This window comes from Ranitomeya variabilis, chromosome 2 (assembly GCF_051348905.1).
Source record: "Ranitomeya variabilis isolate aRanVar5 chromosome 2, aRanVar5.hap1, whole genome shotgun sequence".
Lineage (NCBI taxonomy): Eukaryota > Metazoa > Chordata > Amphibia > Anura > Dendrobatidae > Ranitomeya > Ranitomeya variabilis.
Window position 1 is genome coordinate 1004325392 of NC_135233.1, and position 23314 is coordinate 1004348705.

The 23314-nt window shown below is 43.3% G+C and overlaps 1 protein-coding gene across 1 annotated transcript; it reads left to right on the top strand.

Annotated features, from left to right (window-relative positions):
* Positions 1 to 935: 935 nt before the first annotated feature.
* On the top strand, positions 936 to 16084 carry TM4SF19 (transmembrane 4 L six family member 19). Its single transcript, XM_077281773.1, has 3 exons — positions 936 to 1112; positions 11025 to 11188; positions 15788 to 16084. The coding sequence occupies exons 1-3, from the start codon at positions 936 to 938 to the stop codon at positions 15984 to 15986; spliced, it is 540 nt and encodes a 179-aa protein (XP_077137888.1). The 3' UTR covers positions 15987 to 16084.
* Positions 16085 to 23314: the final 7230 nt, after the last annotated feature.

Consider the following 23314-nt stretch of genomic DNA (forward strand, 5'->3'; position numbering starts at 1 on the left):
AAAACAAAACATCACATATTTGTATGGTTAAACATTTAAACCATTTATTCTTCATTGATACAATACCTTGGAGTCTGGGTTGAACTTCAAATTTCATATTAAGGATTGTATACAGCTTGACCATCCTTTAGAAAATGTAGAGTGCCATGTATCTCCTTCATTGAATCTTTAGGAGACAGTCCTGGCACTTGCTGGACTTTCTTGGGCACAATGATACCTTTTTCAGGGAAATCTTACAAGCAACTATGTCCTTGCCTATAAATCCCTTTTCATGCAAAGCAATGATGACTGCATGTGTTTCCTTGGAGGTAGCCACGGTTAACAGAAGGAAAACAATGATTTCAAGCAACAGCCCCCTTTTAAGGCAACTAGTCTACTCTTGCAATTCATTCAGTATGATTGAGTGATATCAGCTGCCTTGTCCTCGTTAACACTTTCTCCTGAACTAACAAAAAGATCACTGAAATTATGTAATCAAATTCAGAGGCAGTGTTTTTTGTGATAAAATTATTTTTTATGTTAAGAAACTATTTACCAATTTTCTGCAATTCATCTGATCACTTTAGATAACAATCTAGAGTTTATGAAAATTGTCGCTATAAACATTGAAGTAGCAAACTTTGTAAAAAACTAAATTTGTCCTCGACTGTATATTGAGCTCTTTGGTTGTCTTTCAGTTCAGTTTATTTTGATAGTATTTAAAATAATTATATCATGAATAGTATACTTGGCTATAATCTTATACCAACCATCTTCAACTTTTTGAGGGTTAGAGGCAGAGGGGGGAGGGGGCTCATTTGAGCATCCCATTCCATCTATCTGTCTTTTTTTACTTTATTATAAATGGAAGATACAACAAAGCTTATACAATCATATTTTCTTTGTACTTTGTATATTATAACATATGTATTTATTCTAAACATTATTCTAGGGGGATGTGTACTGGGAAGTGTACCCGCTGTACTGGACTCTCTCTAATGTTACTGGCTGTACTCTCTATTACTGCAAACCTTTTCCTACTCTTCCCCAATCTTGATGGTTCATACTTAAGAAATGAACAGATCAATGGCTATGCTAGATTTCTTGCAGGAGTTTGGGCAGGAGGACTTATGGTAAGTAATAGAACATATGGGGTTTACTCATTTGTTTACACGTCTGTGTTTGTCTTTATGTCAGTTTGTAATTTTTTTTAACCACGTTAAAGACATTTTGCCAAATGTCTTAACAGGATCTGTCTTTAATATAACATATTGCATTATTGATATTCTTTTGTAATGTTAAATTTTGGAGAAAAAAATAATATTAATATAAATAAAAGTGTAGCAACTATTCAAACACAGATGCTGTCAGGACTCTAAACATTTTTTACTATTTGTGCATTACTGCCCATTTCCAAGATGGCGTCTTTGGTCTCATGTGCACTGTGTCTTCCTGCTATAAAACTCCACCCCAGCCTTCAGTCTGTGCTAGAGTATTCTGCCTTGCATCCAGCTCCTGACCTCTGATTACTCCCTGGCTATATACCTCCTCCTGTGAACATGTGTGGTGATCCTGCTGCTCTGCTCTGAGTTCCTGCTGCATACACCAGTTCCAGGTATCATCCTTCATCTGCTGCTCGTATTTACTTCAATCTGCATTTGCTGGACATGTAAGCGTTTGCTGCTCTGCAAAAACCTGAGACTATTAACCAGGCCGCCCTGGTTGAGCTAAGATATTATTTGAACTGCCTTATAAGCTTATCTATCTGTGTTTGGACTAAGACAAGGATTTATTCGTGTCAAGTATTCCCAAGAATATCTGTGCTTCATAGACTTTCTGCTTGATTGCATTTTCCTCTGAAGTTTCCTTTAGACTGCTAAGCTGCGTTTAATATTTACTCCAAGTGTTGTGGACTTGAGTTTCTCTCTGCACCTGTTTGAATCACCGTGTGATAAAATAGACTTTACCACTTATAAAACTGTGTCCTGTAGTTGTCTTGTTCCACGCAAAGAGTCTCCTGAGTTATCCCCTATAATTATTATAGGATACTCTAGCCATAAAAAAAGGAGACTGCTGGAACAGTGACAGCAGAAAGCAGACTAGAGCAGGTGTTTTCCATAATTAGATCACTGCAGAATGATGTGGAAGGTCTGTAAAAGAAGTTTGGAAGCTTTGAACTCAATCAACAAGTGTTTGGACAAACTTTGCAGGACTTAAGCTACCGCATGGCAGCCCAGGAAAACAAACTTGCTGGCATAGAGTCCCAGTATGGACGGGCTTTTCAGGACATAAGCACGCAAATAGCTGCACAAGTGACTTTACCCTCTGGGCAACCGCCACCAGCTAGCCCACCTAAGTTGCCCCCATTCAGATTTAATGGTGATCGCGACAAATTTCGTGGCTTTGTGAATCAATGTATGCTATATTTTGATGTGCATGCTGACCGTTTTCCTGCTGATAGATCCAAAGTATTGTGTGTAATAATGCTACTGACCTCACGAGCGCTCGCCTGGACGAATCCGATGATTGAGTCTCGTGACCCACGGTTAAATAACTTGGATCATTTCTTGGCCGCTATGGCATTAATGTTTGATGACCCTAATCGCCGTGCAACCACTGAATCTGCATTGTTGTCTTTACGCCAGGCTAAACGTTCTGTTATTGAGTATGCCACTGAATTCAGGAGATTAGCGGCAGATACCAATTGGGACAGTTATGCACAATTGCCTATTTTTAAAAGGGGTCTGTCTAGTATTATAAAAGATGAACTAGCTCGCTCTGAGTCACCCCAAGAGCTAGAGACATTTATACAGCATTGTGTGCGCATAGACATTCGCCTTACTGAGCGTAGGCAGGAGAAATTTGCTGCTTATAACCGTATTTCTAACTTTTCCCTTCCTTCCAAAGAGCCTGCAGGTAAAACATCTCGGGAGGTGGAGGAGGTGCCCATGCAAATTGATTCCGTTCAGAGGCGTGAGATCAATGAGCACCTTTGTGAAAGTCTATGTTTCTACTGCGGCCAGTCTGACCACTTCTTGATCAATTGTCCTAAGTGTTCTAGATGGCCTAACAAGGTTCTAGCAGCAGTAGGGGAGTATGACAACTGTGATGATGAATCTGACATCTCTGAATGTAGCCTGCCTTTAAACGCTGTATTCCATTCACTTTCTATGACTTCACCCCCCAAGGAGCTGAAGGAAAAGAACTCTCACTGTTCTCTCCCTATTAAGATCCTGTGTTCAGGACAGTGGATTTCCAGTGCAGCTATGATTGACTCTGGTGCAGGTGGCAATTTCATGGATATCGCATTTGCCAAGGAACATGGTAATGAAATTCAGCAAAGAGCCTCTCCAATTACCATGGAAACAGTGGATGGGTCACCTTTAATCTCTGGGCCTGTGGATCAGGAGACCGTACCCCTTGAAATTGTGTTGGAGCCTAATCATCAGGAGCAACTTTCTTTCTTGCTAATTTCTTCTCCTCATTTTCCTGTGATTTTAGGCATTCCTTGGTTGCATTCTCAGAACCCAATTATCAACTGGGAGACCAAGGAGATTACCTTTCCAACAAGGAGCAACTCAGCGTTAACAGAAGCTGTCCCGGAGTCCACGGCTACGGAACCACATGTACAGGTATTTACTTTACCTCCAGCATATTAAGAGTTCTCTGACATCTGTGACAAGAAGAATGCAGATCAGCTTCCTCCACACAGGCATTATGACTGTCCCATTGAGCTGCTTCCTGGGGCAGCTGTTCCTTTTGGTAACGTATACCCTTTGGCGGCACCTGAGCTTCAAGCCTTAAAGGAGTATATTGATGAAAATCTGGCCAAAGGCTTCATATGTCCTTCTTCCTCACCAGCAGGGGCACCTATATTTTTTGTAAAAAAGAAGGATGGGACCCTGAGACCCTGTGTTGACTATCGGGAACTCAACAAGGTAACCGTACGAAACCGTTACCCTTTGCCTCTGATTCCCGAATTACTGGAAAGAGTCCGCCATGCTAAGGAGTTCTCTAAACTGGATATTCGTGGGGCTTATAATTTGGTGCGTATTCGTCCAGGGGATGAGTGGAAGACAGCATTCAGATGCCGGTATGGACACTTTGAATCTCTTGTGATGCCCTTCGGGCTTTGTAACGCCCCTGCAACGTTTCAACACCTTGCTAATTACATTTTCAGAGATTTGTTGGACCAGTTTGTGCTGATCTATTTGGACGATATAGTAATCTTTTCTGACTCTCTACAGGAACATGAAGAACATGTCAAAACTGTTTTAAGACGTCTGAAAGAGAACCATCTGTATATTAAGCCGGAGAAATGCGCGTTCCATCGTACTGAGATACAGTTCTTAGGTTATATCATCTCTCCCCAGGGGCTGAACATGGAATCTGGTAAGATTCAGGCTATCCTTGACTGGCCGGTACCCAAGAACGTTAAGGAGGTCCAACGTTTTATTGGTTTTGCAAATTTCTACCGACGCTTCATTCGAAATTTTTCTGATATTGTCCGTCCCATTACTTCCTTGACAAAGAAGGAAAAGCCCTTTAAGTTGTCATCACTGGCTCAATAAGCTTTTGATCGGCTTAAGATCTGTTTCACATCAGCACCGCTGTTGATATACCCAGATCCAACACTTTCATTCATTGTGGAGGTGGATGCTTCTGATAATGCTTTGGGGGCTATTCTCTCCCAAAGAACTGGAGAGAAGTGTCAGCTACATCCTTGTGCTTTCTTTTCCCATAGACTAACCTCAGCAGAGAAGAATTATGACATGGGAGACAAGGAATTGCTGGCTATTATTGCGGCTTTCAAAGAATGGAGGCATCATCTGCAAGGAACTGCACAACAGATCATAGTGCTAACTGACCATCGCAATTTAGAGTTCCTTAAATCTGCTAGATGTCTTTCTCCTCGTCAGGCTCGTTGGAACTTATTTTTAAATCAATTTAACTTTGTTATCTCGTACCGTCCAGGTTCTCGTAATGGAAAGGCTGATGCTTTATCCCAAATCCATGCTGCGGATTCCGTACCTGGAGCCCCATCCAAGACCATTCTATCTGATGCCAATTTTATCTGAGTTATCCACGATCAGGACTTGTGGAAGGAGTGCAGGGAGGCCTATGACGGTGATGTATTTCTGGCCAACCCACCTGTGGATATTAATCTTGTCTTTAAGGGTGGCATGTGGTTCAGAGATCGACGTATCTACGTCCCGGAGGTCGTCCATCTGCAGATCCTCAAGTTGGTACATGACTCCAAGTTGGCTGGTCACAGGGGTGTACAGAAGACACAAGAGTTCCTGAGTCGATTCTTCCGGTGGCCAACTTGCCTGAAGGATACCAAGGACTATGTTCTCTCTTGCGAAGTATGTGCCCGTAACAAGACTCCTCATGTGGCACCTACGGGTCTTCTACAACCATTACCTGTTCCGTCCCGCCCTTGGGGGTCTATATCAATGGACTTTATTGTGGAGCTGCCTACATCGGGGGGCATGAATACAATCATGGTGGTAGTTGATCGCCTGACTAAAGCTGCTCATTTTGTTCCATGCACCGGCCTCCCCTCAGCTAAAGATACAGTGAACTTGGTTATACAGAATGTCTTTTGGTTGCATGGGGTTCCGGATGAGATCATCTCTGACCGTGGAGTACACTTCACTTCAAGATTGTGGAAGGGGTTTTGCTCTGCACTCAATGTTAATGTCTGTCTCTCTTCCGCTTACCATCCCCAGACAAATGGTCAGACTGAGCGTACCAACCAGACGCTGGAACAATATCTAAGATGCTATGTCAGCCATCTCCAGGATGATTGGTTGGAGTTGCTGCTATTAGCCACATTTTCATATAATAATTCTCAGAGCGCCTCCACTAAATTTACACCTTTCTTTGCCAATCTGGGTTTTCATCCGTGTATTTTACCTAGGTCTCTTATTAATTCTCCGGTTCCGGCAGTGGAGGAAAGGCTGACTGCGATGAGACAAAATCTGGAGGTTCTGAAGGAATCCCTGACCACAGCTCAAGAACATTATAAGAGATCGGCTGATAGATTCCGTAAACCTGCACCCATGTTCAAGGTAGGAGATTCCGTGTGGTTAGCAACTAAGAATCTGAAGTTAAACGTTCCTTCACAAAAACTTGGACAGAAATTCATTGGCCCTTTCAAGATCAACGGTATTGTGAGCTCTGTGGCCTTCCGGCTGAAGCTGCCTAGGACTATGAAGGTACACCCAGTTTTTCATGTATCTTTACTAAAGCCTGTATCTCCTAATACCTTCGAGGGACGTGTTGTGCCACCTCCGCAGCCTGTGGTGATTGATGGGCAAGAACAATTTGTGGTGGAGGAAATTATTGATTCCAGGATCTGCAGGAATCGGCTCCAATATCTGATAAGATGGCAGGGATATCCCCCTGAGGAAGACTCTTGGGAACCTGTGGATAACATCAATGCCCAACAGAAGATTTCTCGTTTTCATCAGAGATTCCCTGAGAAACCAGGTCCAGGATCGTCCTGAGGCCGCTTCTAAGGAGGAAGTAATGTCAGGACTCTGAAAATTTTTTACCTTTTGTGCATTACTGCCCTTTTCAAAGATGGCATCTTTGGTCTCATGTGCACTGTGTCTTCCTGCTATAAAACTCCACCCCAGCCTTCAGTCTGTGCTAGAGTATTCTGCCTTGCATCCAGCTCCTGACCTCTGATTACTCCCTGGCTATATACCTGCTCCTGTGAACCTGTGTGGTGATCTTGCTGCTCTGCTCTGAGTTCCTGCTGCATACACCAGTTCCAGTAATCCTCCTTCATCTGCTGCTCGTATTTACTTCCATCTGCATTTGCTGGACATGTAAGCGTTTGCTGCTCTGCAAAAACCTGAGACTATTAACTAGGCCTCCCTGGTTGAGCTAAGATATTATTTGAACTGCCTTATAAGCTTATCTATCTGTGTTTGGACTAAGACAAGGATTTATTCATGTCAAGTATCCCCAAGAATAACTGTGCTTCATAGACTTTCTGCTTGATTGCATTTTCCTCTGAAGTTTCCTATAGACTGCTAAGCTGCGTTTAATATTTACTCCAAGTGTTGTGGACTTGAGTTTCTCTCTGCACCTGTTTGAATCACCGTGTGATAATATAGACTTTACCACTTATAAAACTGTGTCCTGTAGTTGTCTTGTTCCACGCAAAGAGTCTCCTGAGTTATCCCCTATAATTATTACAGATGCCAAAGTAATTCAAATCACTTGGATTACAGATCATTTGTTCTCTTGTTCTGGATGTTACTGGTGTATAAGACATGATATTACAGCAGAATAGTGATTACAGCTCTGGAAGTGACTGGAATATTAGGCTTGATTTCACAGCAGAATTATGATGGCAGCTCTAGGTGTGACCAGAGTGTTAGGCATAATGTTCAGAAGAATGGTGACTGAAAAACAAAATAACAATTACAACTTTGGATGGCTTCACCTCGTCATCTATGTAGCAAAGACACGCTTGGTGTGTCTGTGGATTTATACTCAATTATTACTCTGATATTTATCTTTATTTATTCATTGTAACTTCATTTCTTGTGGACTATACTTTCAATACCATGGTATGTTCCTCCATTTTCCTTTTTTCTGATTTAAGAATGTTTTAGTCTGAAGTTTTGTAAAAATGTAATTTTTACCCATGGGCTATGTGTGATATTGTATCTCATGTCTGCATAGTTTATACACTTGCACTAAACTAATAAATATTATAATTTCACTTTTAGGTCTTTTTGGCCAGTATACAAATCACGACTACTGGGTTTAAAAAAAGATTATCTAATTGTCGACCTCGGTGTGATGTAAGTAGTCGGAAAATTGTGGCATTTGTTATTTATGTCCTATTTATAACATCACCAGTTTAAAGGAACTTGCCAGCTGAAAAACTTATATAGCCCACAGCATCCGGACAAAATTGAGGAAGTGACTGTGGATATTTGTTAGCTGAGAGCTAGGAGACTATGTCACTGTCACTACCTACTCCAACCAATTTATAAGGACTCCTAAACATGCAGGTTACTAGAGAAAACCATGTATTTATCTGTCATCGGAAAATATTTGCATTGGGTTTTTATGTTACTACATTCCCATGATGAGCTTTAGGTCAGTTTTGAACGTTGCGTACTTCTTAAAAAAAATGTAAGTAACCTATTTTACTTGATGGGTACAGAAATGATGCATTAAATCTGAATCATCAAAAACTCACCGAAAGCTCAGCGTGGGAACATAGCCTAACCCGTTTTTAAAAAAAATATTTCATAACTAATTTTTTCAACTTTCCATATACTGTAACTATCCATATAAAAAACTTAAAAAATCTTACAATTTTTACACTGACCAATGGGCCTAATATTAGACTTCTTCAGGGAAAGCTTTGAGCTCATGGTTTGATCTAGGCAAAGGTGATAGTGAACAGAAAGGGAGAAGGTGAATTGTGACCATCACCTAATGTGAATGGTAGAGCCTGCGCTATATACTGTGTATGGAAGTATTATACAGTATGTCATTATACAGGAGGGGGGAGGTGAGCTGTGACCATCACCTATTGTGAATGGTAGAGCCTGTGCTATAGTGTATGAAAGTATTATACAGTATGTCATTATACAGGAGGGGGGAGGTGAGCTGTGACCATCCATCACCTACTGTGAATGGTAGAGCCTGCGCTCTATATTGTGTATGGAAGTATTATAGAGTATGTCATTATACAGGAGGGGGTTGGTGAGCTGTGACCATCACCTATCGTGAATGGTAGAGCCTGCGCTATATACTGTGTATGGTAGTATTATACAGTATGTCCTTATACAGGAGGGGGGAGGTGAGCTGTGACCATCACCTATTGTGAATGGTAGAGCCTGCGCTATATACTGTGTATGGAAGTATTATACAGTATGTCATTATACAGGAGGGGGAGGTGAGCTGTGACCATCACCTATTGTGAATGGTAGAGCCTGCGCTATATACTGTGTATGGAAGTATTATACAGTATGTCATTATACAGGAGGGGGGAGGTGAGATGTGACCATCACCTATTGTGAATGGTAGAGCCTGCACTATATACTGTGTATAGAAGTATTATACAGTATGTCATTATACAGGAGGGGGAGGTGAGATGTGACCATCACCTATTGTGAATGGTAGTGCCCACGCTATATACTGTGTATGGAAGTATTATACAGTATGTCATTACACAGGAGAGGGGAGGTGAGATGTGACCATCACCTATTGTGAATGGTAGAGCCTGCGCTATATACTGTGTATGGAAGTATTATACAGTATGTCATTATACAGGAGGGGGAGGTGAGCTGTGACCATCACCTATTGTGAATGGTAGAGCCTGCGCTACATACTGTGTATGGAAGTATTATACAGTATGTCATTATACAGGAGGGGGGAGGTGAGATGTGACCATCACCTATTGTGAATGGTAGAGCCTGCGCTATATACTGTATATAGAAGTATTATACAGTATGTCATTATACAGGAGGGGGAGGTGAGATGTGACTATCACCTATTGTGAATGGTAGAGCCCACGCTATATACTGTGTATGGAAGTATTATACAGTATGTCATTACACAGGAGAGGGGAGGTGAGATGTGACCATCACCTATTGTGAATGGTAGAACCTGCGCTCTATATTGTGTATGGAAGTATTATAGAGTATGTCATTATACAGGAGGGGGAGGTGAGCTGTGACCATCACCTATTGTGAATAGTGGAGCCTATGGTATCTACTATGTATGTAGGTGTTATCTCCCATCGTACAGGAGAGAGATGAACTGTAACCATCACCTATTATGAGTGGTGGAGCCTATGGAATATACTGTGATGGCGATGTTATATGTCATTATACAGGAGGCGGAAGTGGTGAACTGTGACCATCACCTATTGTGAATGGAAAACCCTATACACGCAGTGGCAAACCCATAGCAAACGTGCCATAGGGGGCATGCAGAGTCCTCCCTGTGGGCACGAGCGCCATCGCCGTTCTGCATCAGTGGACCGGGGCTGGCAGGTGAGGAGCCCTGCGACACAAGCCCTTACTTCAGCTGGATCTGCGTCATCGGACACACATTCAACTGAAGTGAATTGCAGCGCATGAACTTGCCGGGTTCATGCGCCGCAATACACGCTGCTGGCCAATCAGAGGTCAGCAGCTGATGTCGGCGTACACATGACTGGGCACATGCCAGTGACGTCATGTGCCCCCTGTTGCTTGGACAGTGAAGTCAGCTACCAGCTTCAGAGGACAACGTGGCACTATGGGGAGAGGAAGGAAGGTAAGTAGTAGTGTTTATAATGTGTTATTTTTTGTCTTTATGCGTTGAACAGCGGCGCCGGCAGGATGAGGGACATATACCAGGATGGAGGCACATATACAATGATGGGGTGACATTTGCAAGCATGGGGTGACATATACAAGGATGGGGCATATAATTGATTTGGGGGAGAAAATATACCAGGATGGGGGGCATATACCAGGATGGAGGAGCATATAAAAGGATGAATGAGCATATACATGGATTGGGCAGCATATACACGAATTGGGGCATATACATGATTTGGTAGAGCATATAAACGTGTATATACATACTGTATATGATTTGAGGGAACATATACATGGAGGGGGGAGCATATATCAGGATGGAGTGCATATACCAGGATGAAGGGGGGGTGCATATACCAGGATGGGGGAGCATATATCAGGATGAAGGGAGGGTGCATATACCGGGATGAAGGTGCATGTAACATGATGGGGGGATCATAGACTAGAATAGGAAGCATATTCCTTTATATCTGCAGTCTGGTACCCCTGCTCCTGTCTGTGGCTGCTATCTGTAGCCCCCATCTGCTCTCTGCAGCAGTTGTTTTTTCTAAACTTAATCCTCAGTATTCAGATTAAATTGACATGTTGGCACTTTGCAATAAATAAGTGGGCTTTGGGTTGCAGTTTGGGAGGTGTTATCTGTAATTGTGCAGGAGGGGGAGGAGGTGAACTCATGGCTTCTTTTTTTCCCTTCAGATGCTCCTCTCTGGTATTTTCTCATTAGTGGCTTTGCTTGGAGCTGCAACCTCTCTTCTAATCTCTGTTTTCGGGTTATTCACTGGTCCCTACTGCTTGTACCAAGACAATAACGGAAGAAGACAGAATTGGGGATATCCTACACAAACAAACTTGAGAAATAGGTAATTTTTCACCACAGTAAATTGTGCGAATTTATCTAGAAACCAAATTATTATAATACAGTATGGCAGATAATCAAAGGACTGTAAATAAATTGGGCTACTGGCATGTTCTAGACATGCTCATGGATTACAGTTATATTAACCCCTTACTTACTGCACCAGTACTATAGATTTAAAAAAATAGGAGAATACTTTGGCCAATTTTCTGGGAGATTGACACAATCATCAATACGCAAATTCACACAAGTCTACACCACTACAAATTATAAAACATAAGGTAAGGGAAAGATGATATGGTGTGCAAATATGTTAATAAGTTAAAATAATTTTTTTAATAATTCATATTAATATATATGACTATTGTGAACAATAATTCTCATGGAAAATATGCTGGATTTTAGTTAAGAAAAAAAAAAACCTTATATAGGTTCGAGTCCAACATAAGACCAATGTGCACAACAACAGGGCATACTTATAGGCAAAGTCCCTTAATATTATTTGATGGCTAGATAGAGGGACAGTTCTATATAAAGTTAGCTGCCGAGTGTAATCAGAACACTGTCCGTGTCCCAGGTGTTAGAGGCTATTCAGTGTTCACCACCCAGTGCAAACTCCTGGCTAAGATCAGCTTCAGATCAAAGAAGAACAAAGTGGTGGCATGCCATTCAGCACTCTGCTCGTTGTGCAACAGGCTGTCAGCTAAGTGCCATGTCGAGCTAGTGTAAAGAGGCTAAATTAAGCTAACTGTCCCTCATAATTTTATCCCTGCCTGGCACACCGGAAGTATTATCCCTATCGTACGTTTTGCCGTATTATTGGCTTCTTCTAAGGGTAAGTACCATCGTGATCACCGGACATTTAAACTCTCCATTGTAATTGACAGCTGGATCAATCAAAAAGCAATATTGTACATCAAAATTCAAACTTGGTGAAAGAAAAAAGAAGAAATGATTCATCATTAGCTTAAATAGATATAAATTATCAAATTATGAGATATGCTGTCTTAGTGTCTATGAATTAAAATGAATACATACCGTAATTAGATCAGATCAGTTATTTATTATGTCCAGAAATGCAGAGAGATTGCTATAATATAGTTCTTTTTATATTTTACAGATATCTTTAAGAGGTCAATCTTAGATAAGCTCTGAAAGACAGATTTTTAGCCCTATATCTAGGCTCCAATCAAGAGGAAATAAATAGATGAGAAGTATGGAATAAAAATTCCCTTTACAAGACATACCGCATATACTTGAGTATAAGCCGACCTGAGTATAAGCCGACTCCCCTAATTTTGCCACAAAAAACTGGGAAAGCTTAATGACTCGAGTATAAGCCTAGGGTGGAAAATGCAGCAGCTACTGATAAATGTCAAAAATAAAAATAGATACCAATAAAAGTAAAATTAATTGAGACATCAGTAGGTTAAGTGTTTTTTGAATATCCATATTGAGTCAGGAGACCCATATACTGCTCCATACAGTTCATGATGTCCCCATAAGATGCTCCATACAAAATACGCCCCATACAGTTTATGATGGGCCCCATAAGATGCTCCGTAGACACATTTGCCCCATATAATGCTGAACAAATGCTGATTATGGCCCCATAAGATGCTCCATAGACACATTTGCCCCATATAATGCCGGACAAATGCTGATTATGGACCCATGAGATGCTCCATACAGACATTTGCCTCGTTCCACCGCCGGGCGCCGCTGTGTCTTCCATATCCTTATTTATTTTTATACTTGTACCTAGAATTTAGCTTCCATTTTTTATGCCTTTGTTTTTACTGGTAAAGTACTGCCAAAGTTTGGTAGCCTAAGGAGAAAAGCCACAAGGTGGAAAAGTTGCTGCTGTGCATCAAGAGGCAACTCAGACTCGGCCTCTTTGCAATCAGCAACTTGGAATTGTCAACAGCACCAATACCCAAAACATTCTGGCTGCCTTACCGTAAGGCAAAACTACTCACACCCCATACTGAATTTAACAGTGCAAGATTTCTTTTGCAAATACACACGCTTGAGAAAGGTAGTGGTATTGGGCAGAAAATTGTCAGCCCATCACAATAGGTCTTATGTGGCAATGCATGCCCTACTGGCTTAGCATCAAAAAATGGGCTGACAGATCTCCACCTGGTTTGCGACATCATTACCCATTGGAATTTGATGCTATGTATGTTGCAGTGTTTGTAAAACTGTAAAGTGGTGGTGGATAACACCATGCAGCAGTCAAACTGGAGCATGGGTCACTGAGATCCAACATTGGCAGCTAATGAGGGAAGCGTGTTGTCTACTGATGCCCATTGACAAGGTAACAAACTTTGTGAGCAGAGATGCATGTGGAATCAGCAATTTAATCCCATTAATATTTTCCTGTAAAAAACACTCACCAGCAATCAAGAGGGGATGGGGGAAGAAAAACAAATTTTCACAAGTTAAGTGCCATCCTGTGTCATTTGGGGGACCTCAAAGTTTCTGTCACAAGGAACAAGACAGATAGCTAGAGATAAAATATTAAAATGATGACTATGACACTGGCCATGACAACCAACCATCACAGTGGGGTTAAGACAATTAAAATGTGGGACTCTTGGTCGTATTAGGGTGCAAGACAAGCTGTATGCTGCAATGCTTGTGGGAAGACAGATGTATTCTTAACATGAAGCAAAGTGATGAGTATTGGATAGCTCCGCTTTTAGACCAACGCTGTAAAAGTAGGATAAACTCTGTTACTTGCTCTGCGAAGCATCTGACTGCAGCCCGCCTGACTAACCACCAGACCACCAGACCCCTCTTTGATCCATACAGACACAACACTCCCCCACTTGTTCTATTGGTAGGGATACAACAGGTAGCTAAAGCAGAATCAGGAACACCCACAATATATTTGACATGATGGGCCATATGTTTTTTCTGCCATTGCGACAACCTGGTGCATTTCAGTAAACCGACAAGCACCATTTGAACAGTCAGGTTTAGTCATACCTAGACAGTCTCAAGAAGACTTCACCGCATTCAAAGAAGCAACTCTCACATTCAAATAGGCCCTCACCTCTGCTAAACAAGACTACTTCACTAACCTTGTATCTTCTTTATTCCACAACCCCAAACAGTTATTCAACGCCTTTAACTCCTTCCTCCACCCACCGCCTCCCTCCTGTGCAGAAGACTTTGCCACATATTTCAAAAATAAGACTTATCAAACAAGACAAGTATTTACTGCACAATTAGCACAACACCTACGCACAACAGACCACTGACCTTCCCCCATAACCTTTCTCCCCACTATTACTAAAGGAGAACTTTCTCATCTCCTCTCCAAATCTCCCTTCATCACTTGTGCACTTAACCCAATACCATCCCACCTCCACTCTAACATCGCCACCACGCTTGTCCCAGCCCTAACCCATCTCTTCAACCTATCGTTAACTTCTGGTACCTTCCCTTCTGCTTTCAAACATGCCATGATCACACCTATCCTGAAGAAAACATCCGGCTTCCTTCACCACAATTCCACCAAAACTGCCCTGACCAAAACTACTAATGACTTACCACCAAAGCTAATAGACAATTCTCTAAACTCCTCCTTCTTGATCTAACCTCTGCCTTCGACACAGTCGACCAATTCCTCCTACTACAAATAATCACTTCCCTTGGTGTCAAACACTTTGCACTTTACTGGATCTCCTCATACTTTTGTAACCACACATTTAGGGTCTCCCAATCCCATACCACCTCTTCACCTTACCCTCTCTCTGTTCATGTCCCTCAAGGCTCTGTCCTGGAATTCCTACTCTTCTCAATCAATACTTTTGGCCTAGAACAGTTCATTAAGTCCTCCCAAGACATCCTCCTCTCCTCCACACTCATAAGTTCCTCATCTCATCGCCTCCGAGACTTCTCCTGAGTGTCCCCAATCCTCTGGAATTTTGTGTCTGAACACATCCAACTATCTGCCACAATCAGAAACTTCAGACGTAATTTGAAAATCCACCTCTTCAAGAAGGTTTACAACCTGCAATGACCCTGCTACAACATCACCACCACCAAAACTGCCACAACCCCCCACCCTACTGCCTCTTTACCCATTATCCTGTAAACTTTAAGCCCTCAGGGCCCTTTCCTTTCTGTACCAGTCAGTAATTGTTAGTTTGTTTCTTGTATTTTATATTGTATCATGTATGTAACCTTCTCATGAACAGCACTATGGAATCAATGGTGCTCTAAAAATAAACAATAATAATTTGTGTTAATTTGACTCTAAGGGGAACTCATAGTGTTCTAAACATATTTTCCAGCCAATTAGAGGCATTTTAAGAATGTGGTTTGTGCACATTTATTCGTTGCAAATCAAATTTTGGTGGAAAATTTTACAAAGGTAGTGAATTCTAAATCAAATGATCTGCTCATGTCTACTGGCCACCATTTATTGAAGTATATATAAATTATTCCATCCTGAGCACTACTGCTATATTGCAATTACAGTATTACTACATTACATAAAAGTCAACCAACCTATATGGAGGCCTCCAGACTTACCAAACACATGAGGTGTGCATTTAATAAAAAATATTTTCTTTTCTTTTTCTTGTAGCTCAACGATCATAATTCCGGACCAATCTTTGAAGGTTGTGGCCTGTATTGAACCTCCTCACATTGAGACCTGGCATTCCAGTTTCTTCATTCTTTTGTCTATGAGCAACATTTTACAGATCTTATTGTGTCTCTCCCAAATTGTTAATTCCATTTTTGGAGTGTTGTGTGGATACTGCGACCAAGAAAAAAGTATGTAAGCTAAAACATATCTTGGATTTTTTTTTCACCTAAGGTCGGAAGCAGACAAAACGTGAATTTTCGTTCTAAAATACCACCACATCTCCAGACAGAAATGAGAAATAAAGCCAGAATAAAAAAAGTTTTCATCAAAATAATTTCTCTGTAATATAATGTAAATCCCAACTAGCAGTCTAAAGAAGGAGAAACAGTAACGCTAAAGGCTCACTCACATGAGCGTATAACTCTGACAAGTGTGATCCGATGTTTTATCAGATAGCACTCAGACCAATGTTCAGCATGAGAAAACAATTGCAATATGCTGTGAGTGCATCCGATAATCGGATTGTACTGACTTATTCAAGTCTATGGGACGGGTGCATAAGAAACATTGGCCTTCACGTGCACAGAGACAATGGAGCAGATGGAGAAATGAAGTTCTCCATCTTCTCTGCACCTGTGCTGTGAGTCTCTCATGTGAAAGAATCGGATCACAGTAGACATTCGGCTTAAACTCTGACAGACTTTGAACTGAGTGTCATTAGCATAATCAGCCCAATTGTCTCGCATGAGAGAATAGAGGGCTGTGTGACCCCAGCCTTAGGCTGCTTTCACACTAGCGTCTATCGACACACGTCGCCATGCATCGTTTTGGAGAAAAAACTCATCCTGCAAAGTTGCCTGCAGGATGCGCTTTTTCTCCATAGAATTGCATTAGCGACGCATTGCGACGGTTGCGTCGTGTTATGGCGGACCGTCGGCACAAAAAAACGTTACATGTAACTTTTTTTGCACGTCGTGTCCTCCATTTTCAACCGCGCATGCGTGGCTGAAACTCCACCCCCTCCTCCCCGGACCTTACAATGGGGCAGCGGAAGCGTCGTAAGACTGCTTCCGCTGCCCACGTCGGGCATTTATTTCATAGTATACGTCGGTACTACAGATGCTAGTGTGAAAGTAGCCTTACCTTGGAAGCAAGAATTACTTGAATCCTAGGTTTTCAGCTCATGGTTGATGTACCTAAGGGTGTGTACACACTATGGCCCAAATTCATCATTGCCGTTTCTCCAGTTTTTAATTTGTTATTTATTAGTGCCCTGCAGTTTTTAAAATTAAGCAAAGAAAGGCAGCAAAAACCCAGCAAAACCTGCAGGAAAGAAATGCAACAAGTGAACCTAGCCAAACTGCTGCTCCTGTGACTTTTAAAGGAAAGTTATCCATGAAACTATGCTGTCCATTACGAATTTAATGAAAGTTCTGGAAATCACTTTATAAAAAATATGTTTTTATTTTGACATAATTCTGTTATTCTCTTTTTAGAAGAAAGTCAGATGGATGGATAAATAAGGGATCATAGGCACTAGCAGGCAAGTGATTTTATTACTCAGTCCTTCTCTTAATTACAGAACTGTACAAAAATTCAAGGCATTTGTCGAGATAATGTAAGAATGCTGTCAAAACAGAAGTGTGAATAATTTATTCATATCAATTGTCAAAATGCAAAGTGAATGAGTAGAAAAAAAATCTGAACAACATCAATATTTGGTGATGCTCGAAGCTCGCCGAGTATTTCCAGGGTTGCAACTGTCTGCCTCTACTGCTTTGACAGATATTTCTAGACATAGCCCCAGATATCAGGGGCCAGGAATAATTTTTTTTTGGGATCTTAATCCTGATTATTCTATTAAAAAGCAATGCAGAGAACACCGTTTTTCTGCTCCATTTGCTTGTTGGCACTGCAGAATGCAGCCAGATCCTTTCCATATTACAGCGCTAAAAATCCAGCTATTTAAAACTATGGTTTGTCCACCACATGGATCACATGTAAGTGGGCTCAAAATTATGCCATTTCTGGCCTCCATTTAAATTTTGTTGCAGTCTGTTAGCGAAGTTATTGACACCAGTTTGCTGGTAAAAATAGTTACCTACAGGCCAGCTATTTAAAACTGTGGTTTGTCCATCACACAGATCACATATAATTGTGCTAAAAAATCTGCCATTTCTAGCCTCCATTTAAAGTTTGTTGCAGTGTGTTAACCAAGTTATTGACACCAGTTTGCTGTTAAAAATAGCTACCTACAGGCCAGCTATTTAAAACTGTGGTTTTCCGTCTCATGGATCACATATAAGTTAGCTCCAAATTCAGCCATTTGTAGTGAACGTGGAAAATATTGTCCTCCATTTAAAATGGGCAAGGTGTGTGGCAAGGTACTGGGAACTGGACGTGATGTTGATGGTGCATGCAGAGGCTGAGGCCATGGGCAAGCTGAAATTGTGCCACAACAAAGAGCCACATCTTCTCTCCCGACCTTCCTGTCCCAATTACTAGGGGACCGCAGCACACCACTATTGAACCCAGAGCAGTGTCAAAAGGTTTTTGCTTGGATAGCGGATAATGCTTCCAGTCACTTGCGATTACCACCACCACCTTGTCTTCCACACAGTCAAGTCACAGTAGCCATGAGTTTGGACCGCATATTCCTCACCCTGATCCTCCTTCCTCCCATCATGCTGAGTGCCCAGAGACAACTGAGCCCACACTTGGACACTCTGAACAGCTGTTTACTTTTCCATTTATAGATTCAGGCCTCACACCCAGTCCACTTGAAGCGGGGCAAGAGGAGATCGCATGTAGCAATGCCCAAATATTTGAGCAGCCACAGACACACGAAAGCGACAGTGGGAAAGTGGCACAAGAGGTGGATGATGATGAGACACAATTGCCAGAAAGTTGGGAGGAGGATGAGGTTGCAAAAGTGGAAGATGAGGTGGTGGATGATATAGTAACTGACCCAACCTGGCAGGAGGACATGCAGAGCGAGGATAGCAACACACAGGGGGAGGGAAGTGTAGCACCCCAACAGGCAGGAAGAAGCAGTGTGTTGGCTTGCAGACAGAAGGCGGGCAACAGTTCCCCATAACACCAACCAGATGGAAGTTGCCAGTACTACTGTTAGGTCTTCCTGAGTCTGGTTGTTTTTAAAAGGATCTGCTGATAACCCCCAAAAGTCCATTTGCACCACCTGCCAGGCCAGCATCAGCAGGAGTAGCAAAACTACCAGCCTGACCACCACCAGCATGATCAGGCACATGGCAGGAAAGCACCTGACATTGTTGGCCAAACCCCAGGGTCCAGGAACAGTGTCTGCTTCTTCTGCTGTTGTGCGTGAAAGCCAATCCCCTGTCCATGGTGCATGCGAAGATTCTCCCTGCCCTGCACCTGTCGTTGCACACACTCAACTAGCACCATCAGCAAGCACGTCCACGTCCTTGTCCCAGCGCAGGGTTCAGTTGTCCATACCCCAGTCCTTGGAACGCAAGCACAAACACGCAGCCAATGCCCCATAAGCCACACTCCTAAATTCCCACATTTCGTGACTGCTTGCACTCGAAATGTTTCCTTTTATGCTCGTGGAGGCGGAAGCTTTCCACAACCTGATTCCGGCAGCCATCCCTCGGTACTCAGTTCCCAGCCACCACTATTTCCCCCGGCATTAGCACGTGTCCCTCAACATTAGTCATGCCCTCAACAATGCAGTGACTCAGAAAGTCCACCTAACCACGTGGACAAGTGCTTGTGGGCAGGAATGGTACATCTCGCTGACAGCACACTTGGTTAACATAGTGGAAGCCGGGACCCAGTCGGATATTGGGATGGAGCATGTCCTCCCGACACGGAGAATTGTGGGCCCTAGGTCAATAAGGGTTGCACCCACAGTCTACAGCTCTTGCACCTCATCCTCCTCCTCCTCTACAGCCTCCATCTTGGAAATGAACACATCAGTCACAAGCTGGAAGCACTGCAGCACTGCCTCAGCCAAGCTGCAACAGGCTGTGCTGAAGCTAATATGCTCAGGTGACAAACCACACAATGCTGAAGAGTTGTGGAGAGCTCTGAAAGAGCAGGTAGATCTGTGGCTGACATCACTGAACCTACAGCCAGGCATGATCATGTGTGACAATGGCCAGAACCTGGTAGTGGCTCTGAGGCGAGGCGAGCTCACACACGGACCATGCCTGGCCCATGTGCTTAACCTCGTGGTTCAGTGGTTTCTCAAAACCTACCCGGTGCTGCCGGATCTGCATGTCAAAGTACGCCACCTGTGTGCCCATTTTAGAAAGTCAGCTAAAACTTCCGCCGCCCTTTCCGTGCTTCAGCAGCGTTTGCAGCTTCCGGCTCACCGACTCGTGTGTGATGTCCCCACATGTTGGAACTCTACACTGCAGATGTTGGAAAGAATTTGTGAGCAGAAGAGGGCATCAACAAGGCTGTCAGGATTTAGTTCAGACTCCACACATAAGACCTCAGGAGTGGACATGGATGTCAGACTTATGTACCATCCTCCAAAACTTTGAGGACTCCACCAAGATGGTGAGGGTTGATGATGCCATAATTAGCATCACCATTCTGCTTCTCTGTGTTCTAAAATGCTCTCTGCTCACAATCAAAGAGGATGCATTGCAGGTGGAGCACGATGAGATGGAGCAAGGAACCATACTGTGTGATTACACACAGACCAACCTCATCTCATCCCAACGTGGATTGGGTGACAAAGAGGAAGAGGAGGAGGAAGAACAGGAGCTAGTTTCATGCGCTATAGATTGTACTACCTGCACAACTGTCATACCGTCTCTTCAGCATGGATGGCCTGAGGACAGGAAGGAGGAGGAGAGCATAGTCAGTTGTCCTTTTGGTGAGGACACAGAAGTCTTGCCTGTTAGCAGTCTGGCACGCATGGCTGAGTTTATATTATGCTGCCTTTCCTGTGACCCTCGCATTCTCAAAATTTTGGGTGACAGTCATTACTGGTTGGTGACACTTCGAGACCCACGCTACAAGGAGAACTTTCTATCTCCTATTCCTGAGGCGGACAGGTCTACTAAAATGGGGCAGTGCCAGAAGGCCCTTGTTGTGGAATTATTAAAAAAATTCCCATCTGAAAACACTGGTGGCACAGGTCACAGTTCGTGGGACAACCAAGGAGTACAGGCTAGAGAGACACAACTTCAATCCAACAAAGGCAGGGTAACACTGTCAGTGTTCTGGGAGAATTTTCTCAGACCCTCTCATCGTATTGGCCCTGAGGCGCAGGGTATTCTAACAAGGAGTTTAAAGTTTGGGAAGATGCTGAGGGAGTACCTTGCTGACTGTACCAATGTGCTCCGTGATTCATCTGTGCCTTATAATTATTGGGTATCCAAGCTGGAAACGTGGCATGAACTGGCTCTCTACGCCTTGGAGGTCCTGGCCTGCCCTGCTGCTAGCGTTTTGTCAGAGCGGGTTTTTAGTGCAGCTGGTGGAATTACAACTGATAAGCGCATCTACCTGTCAACTGACAATGCTGACAGGCTGACTCATAAAAATGAATAAGGGCTGGATTGGGCCAGACTTCTCCACACCACCGAATGATAGCAGCGTAACATAAACTCAAATCCAGTGTGTTTTTTTGAGAGGTCTATCTGAGTCACCCGCCTGGGCCATGGGGTACTCAGTACCGGGTCCGGTCTTAAAGGGGATGTCATGGTGGCTGCGACCTTGTCCATGGCCCTGGGCGCCCAATTATAGGGAAAGGTCTTTAAGGGGATTGGTGAATAAAGTCTATTGTTCGTGATGCCACCTGTGGTGTTCGGTCAGTGAGAGCTGACGCTGCTTAAAGGGGTCCTCTGGGGTGATTGTTCCCAGGGCTTCCCAGGTGTAGGGCACCGATGGTGTGGTGGATGGTATCATAAGGAACGAGGACACAGGTTTGCAGTCTTTACCTGGTTTACTGATGATAGTAGTCCTCAGTCTAGGGTACCAAGTGCAGGGTAGCTGTGGTCCCGCTGGCTTAGAGTCAATAGGAGATCCATCTCCCAGGTGAGGTCCGTAAGCCTTTCCTACTTGCACTATTTAGTTGATTAGGTCCCTGCCGCTTGAAGCTTATTGCAAGGATCTCTATCATGACCCAGGCTCTAAGGTCACTGCTTCACTTCAGACTTGATGCAGGCAATTGACATACAGTCCTATGCCCTCCGGTTCTGCCATGCTTCCTGGAGAACAACATGACCTCGGGCTCCCAGTACCTGGCTTCTGTGCTCTGGCTCCTAGGGTATCCTTCCACTGTTCCCTTCCTGAGCCTCTTACATCTCTGTGCTTCTTTCCTCTAAGCTCCTCCACTATTCAACTCTCCTTCAGATTCTCCCTCTTTCCAGGGGTAGCAGCTCCTTTGTGGCTGCTCGGCCCCTACGTCTGCTCCAGATGTCCTTCTTCTCTCCTCACTCCTCTACAACTCTCCAAGACTGACTGGCTCCTTCTCCAGACCAGGATACATAAAGTGTAAGGAAGCTCCCCTGTATCCGGGTCATGAGCTCTCCTCCTGGCCTAGATTCAGATGTGTTGAATGTGAGTGCCATACCTGATAGAGAGAATCTCCCTTGCCTCCAAGCGTGACATCACCCTCCTGGAAAGGAAGGCAACATCAATGCAACAACCAGTTACCTGGGGTGTTGCATATTCCCATGCACCTCTTCACACCCACACATGGGTATACACTTCCTGATTTTGGCTATTTACTGTTGTTCTCCTTTTTCTCCTCATCCTCATCCGCCACCACCATATGACCAGGGTGACCGTGGTCCGTGATGCAACACCCACATCATTTTTTTATAGGGTGTTTATGATGCCCGTAAAAAAAATTGGTATACAGTATGTTAATTTATACCCCCAGGGGTGAATGTTTGTCAGCCCATACAGTTAGTGCATGCGCATTACAAGTATAGGAGACCCGCTCCTTTCTAATGGGAACATTTTTTTATGAGGCCCTCCTCCACGTCTCTTCAAAGTGGCATTGGAGTGCCTCCAAATTTTTGGCAGCCCTTGCATTCACTGGATAGGCAAACACTATAGGAGACCCACTTCCTGATAATGTAAACATTGTTTTCAGGAGGCCCTCTGACCTCTACATCTCTTCCAAGGGGCATTGGAGTTCCTCCAAATTTTTGGCAGGCCTTGCATTCACTGCATAGGCAAACAGTATGGGAGACCCACTTCCTAATAATGGGGTCATTGTTTTCAGGAGGCCCTCCTGTACGACTCTTCAAAGGGGTATTGGGGTGCATTCAAATTTTGGGCAGCCCTGCCACTCACTGCATACACAATAACAGTATAGGAGACCCACTGTTTAATAATGGGAACAACAAAGCATAGCCAGCTGAAGGCTCTCTAAGAATAGTGAGGCCAGACTGCTGGCCCTTTAAGAATAGTAAAGGCCGCCTGATGACCCTATAAAAATAGACTTTTTCAGGGTCCATTCTTCATAAATGAAACAGGATGTGTCTGATTATGTGTCACACACCACATGGCCAGATA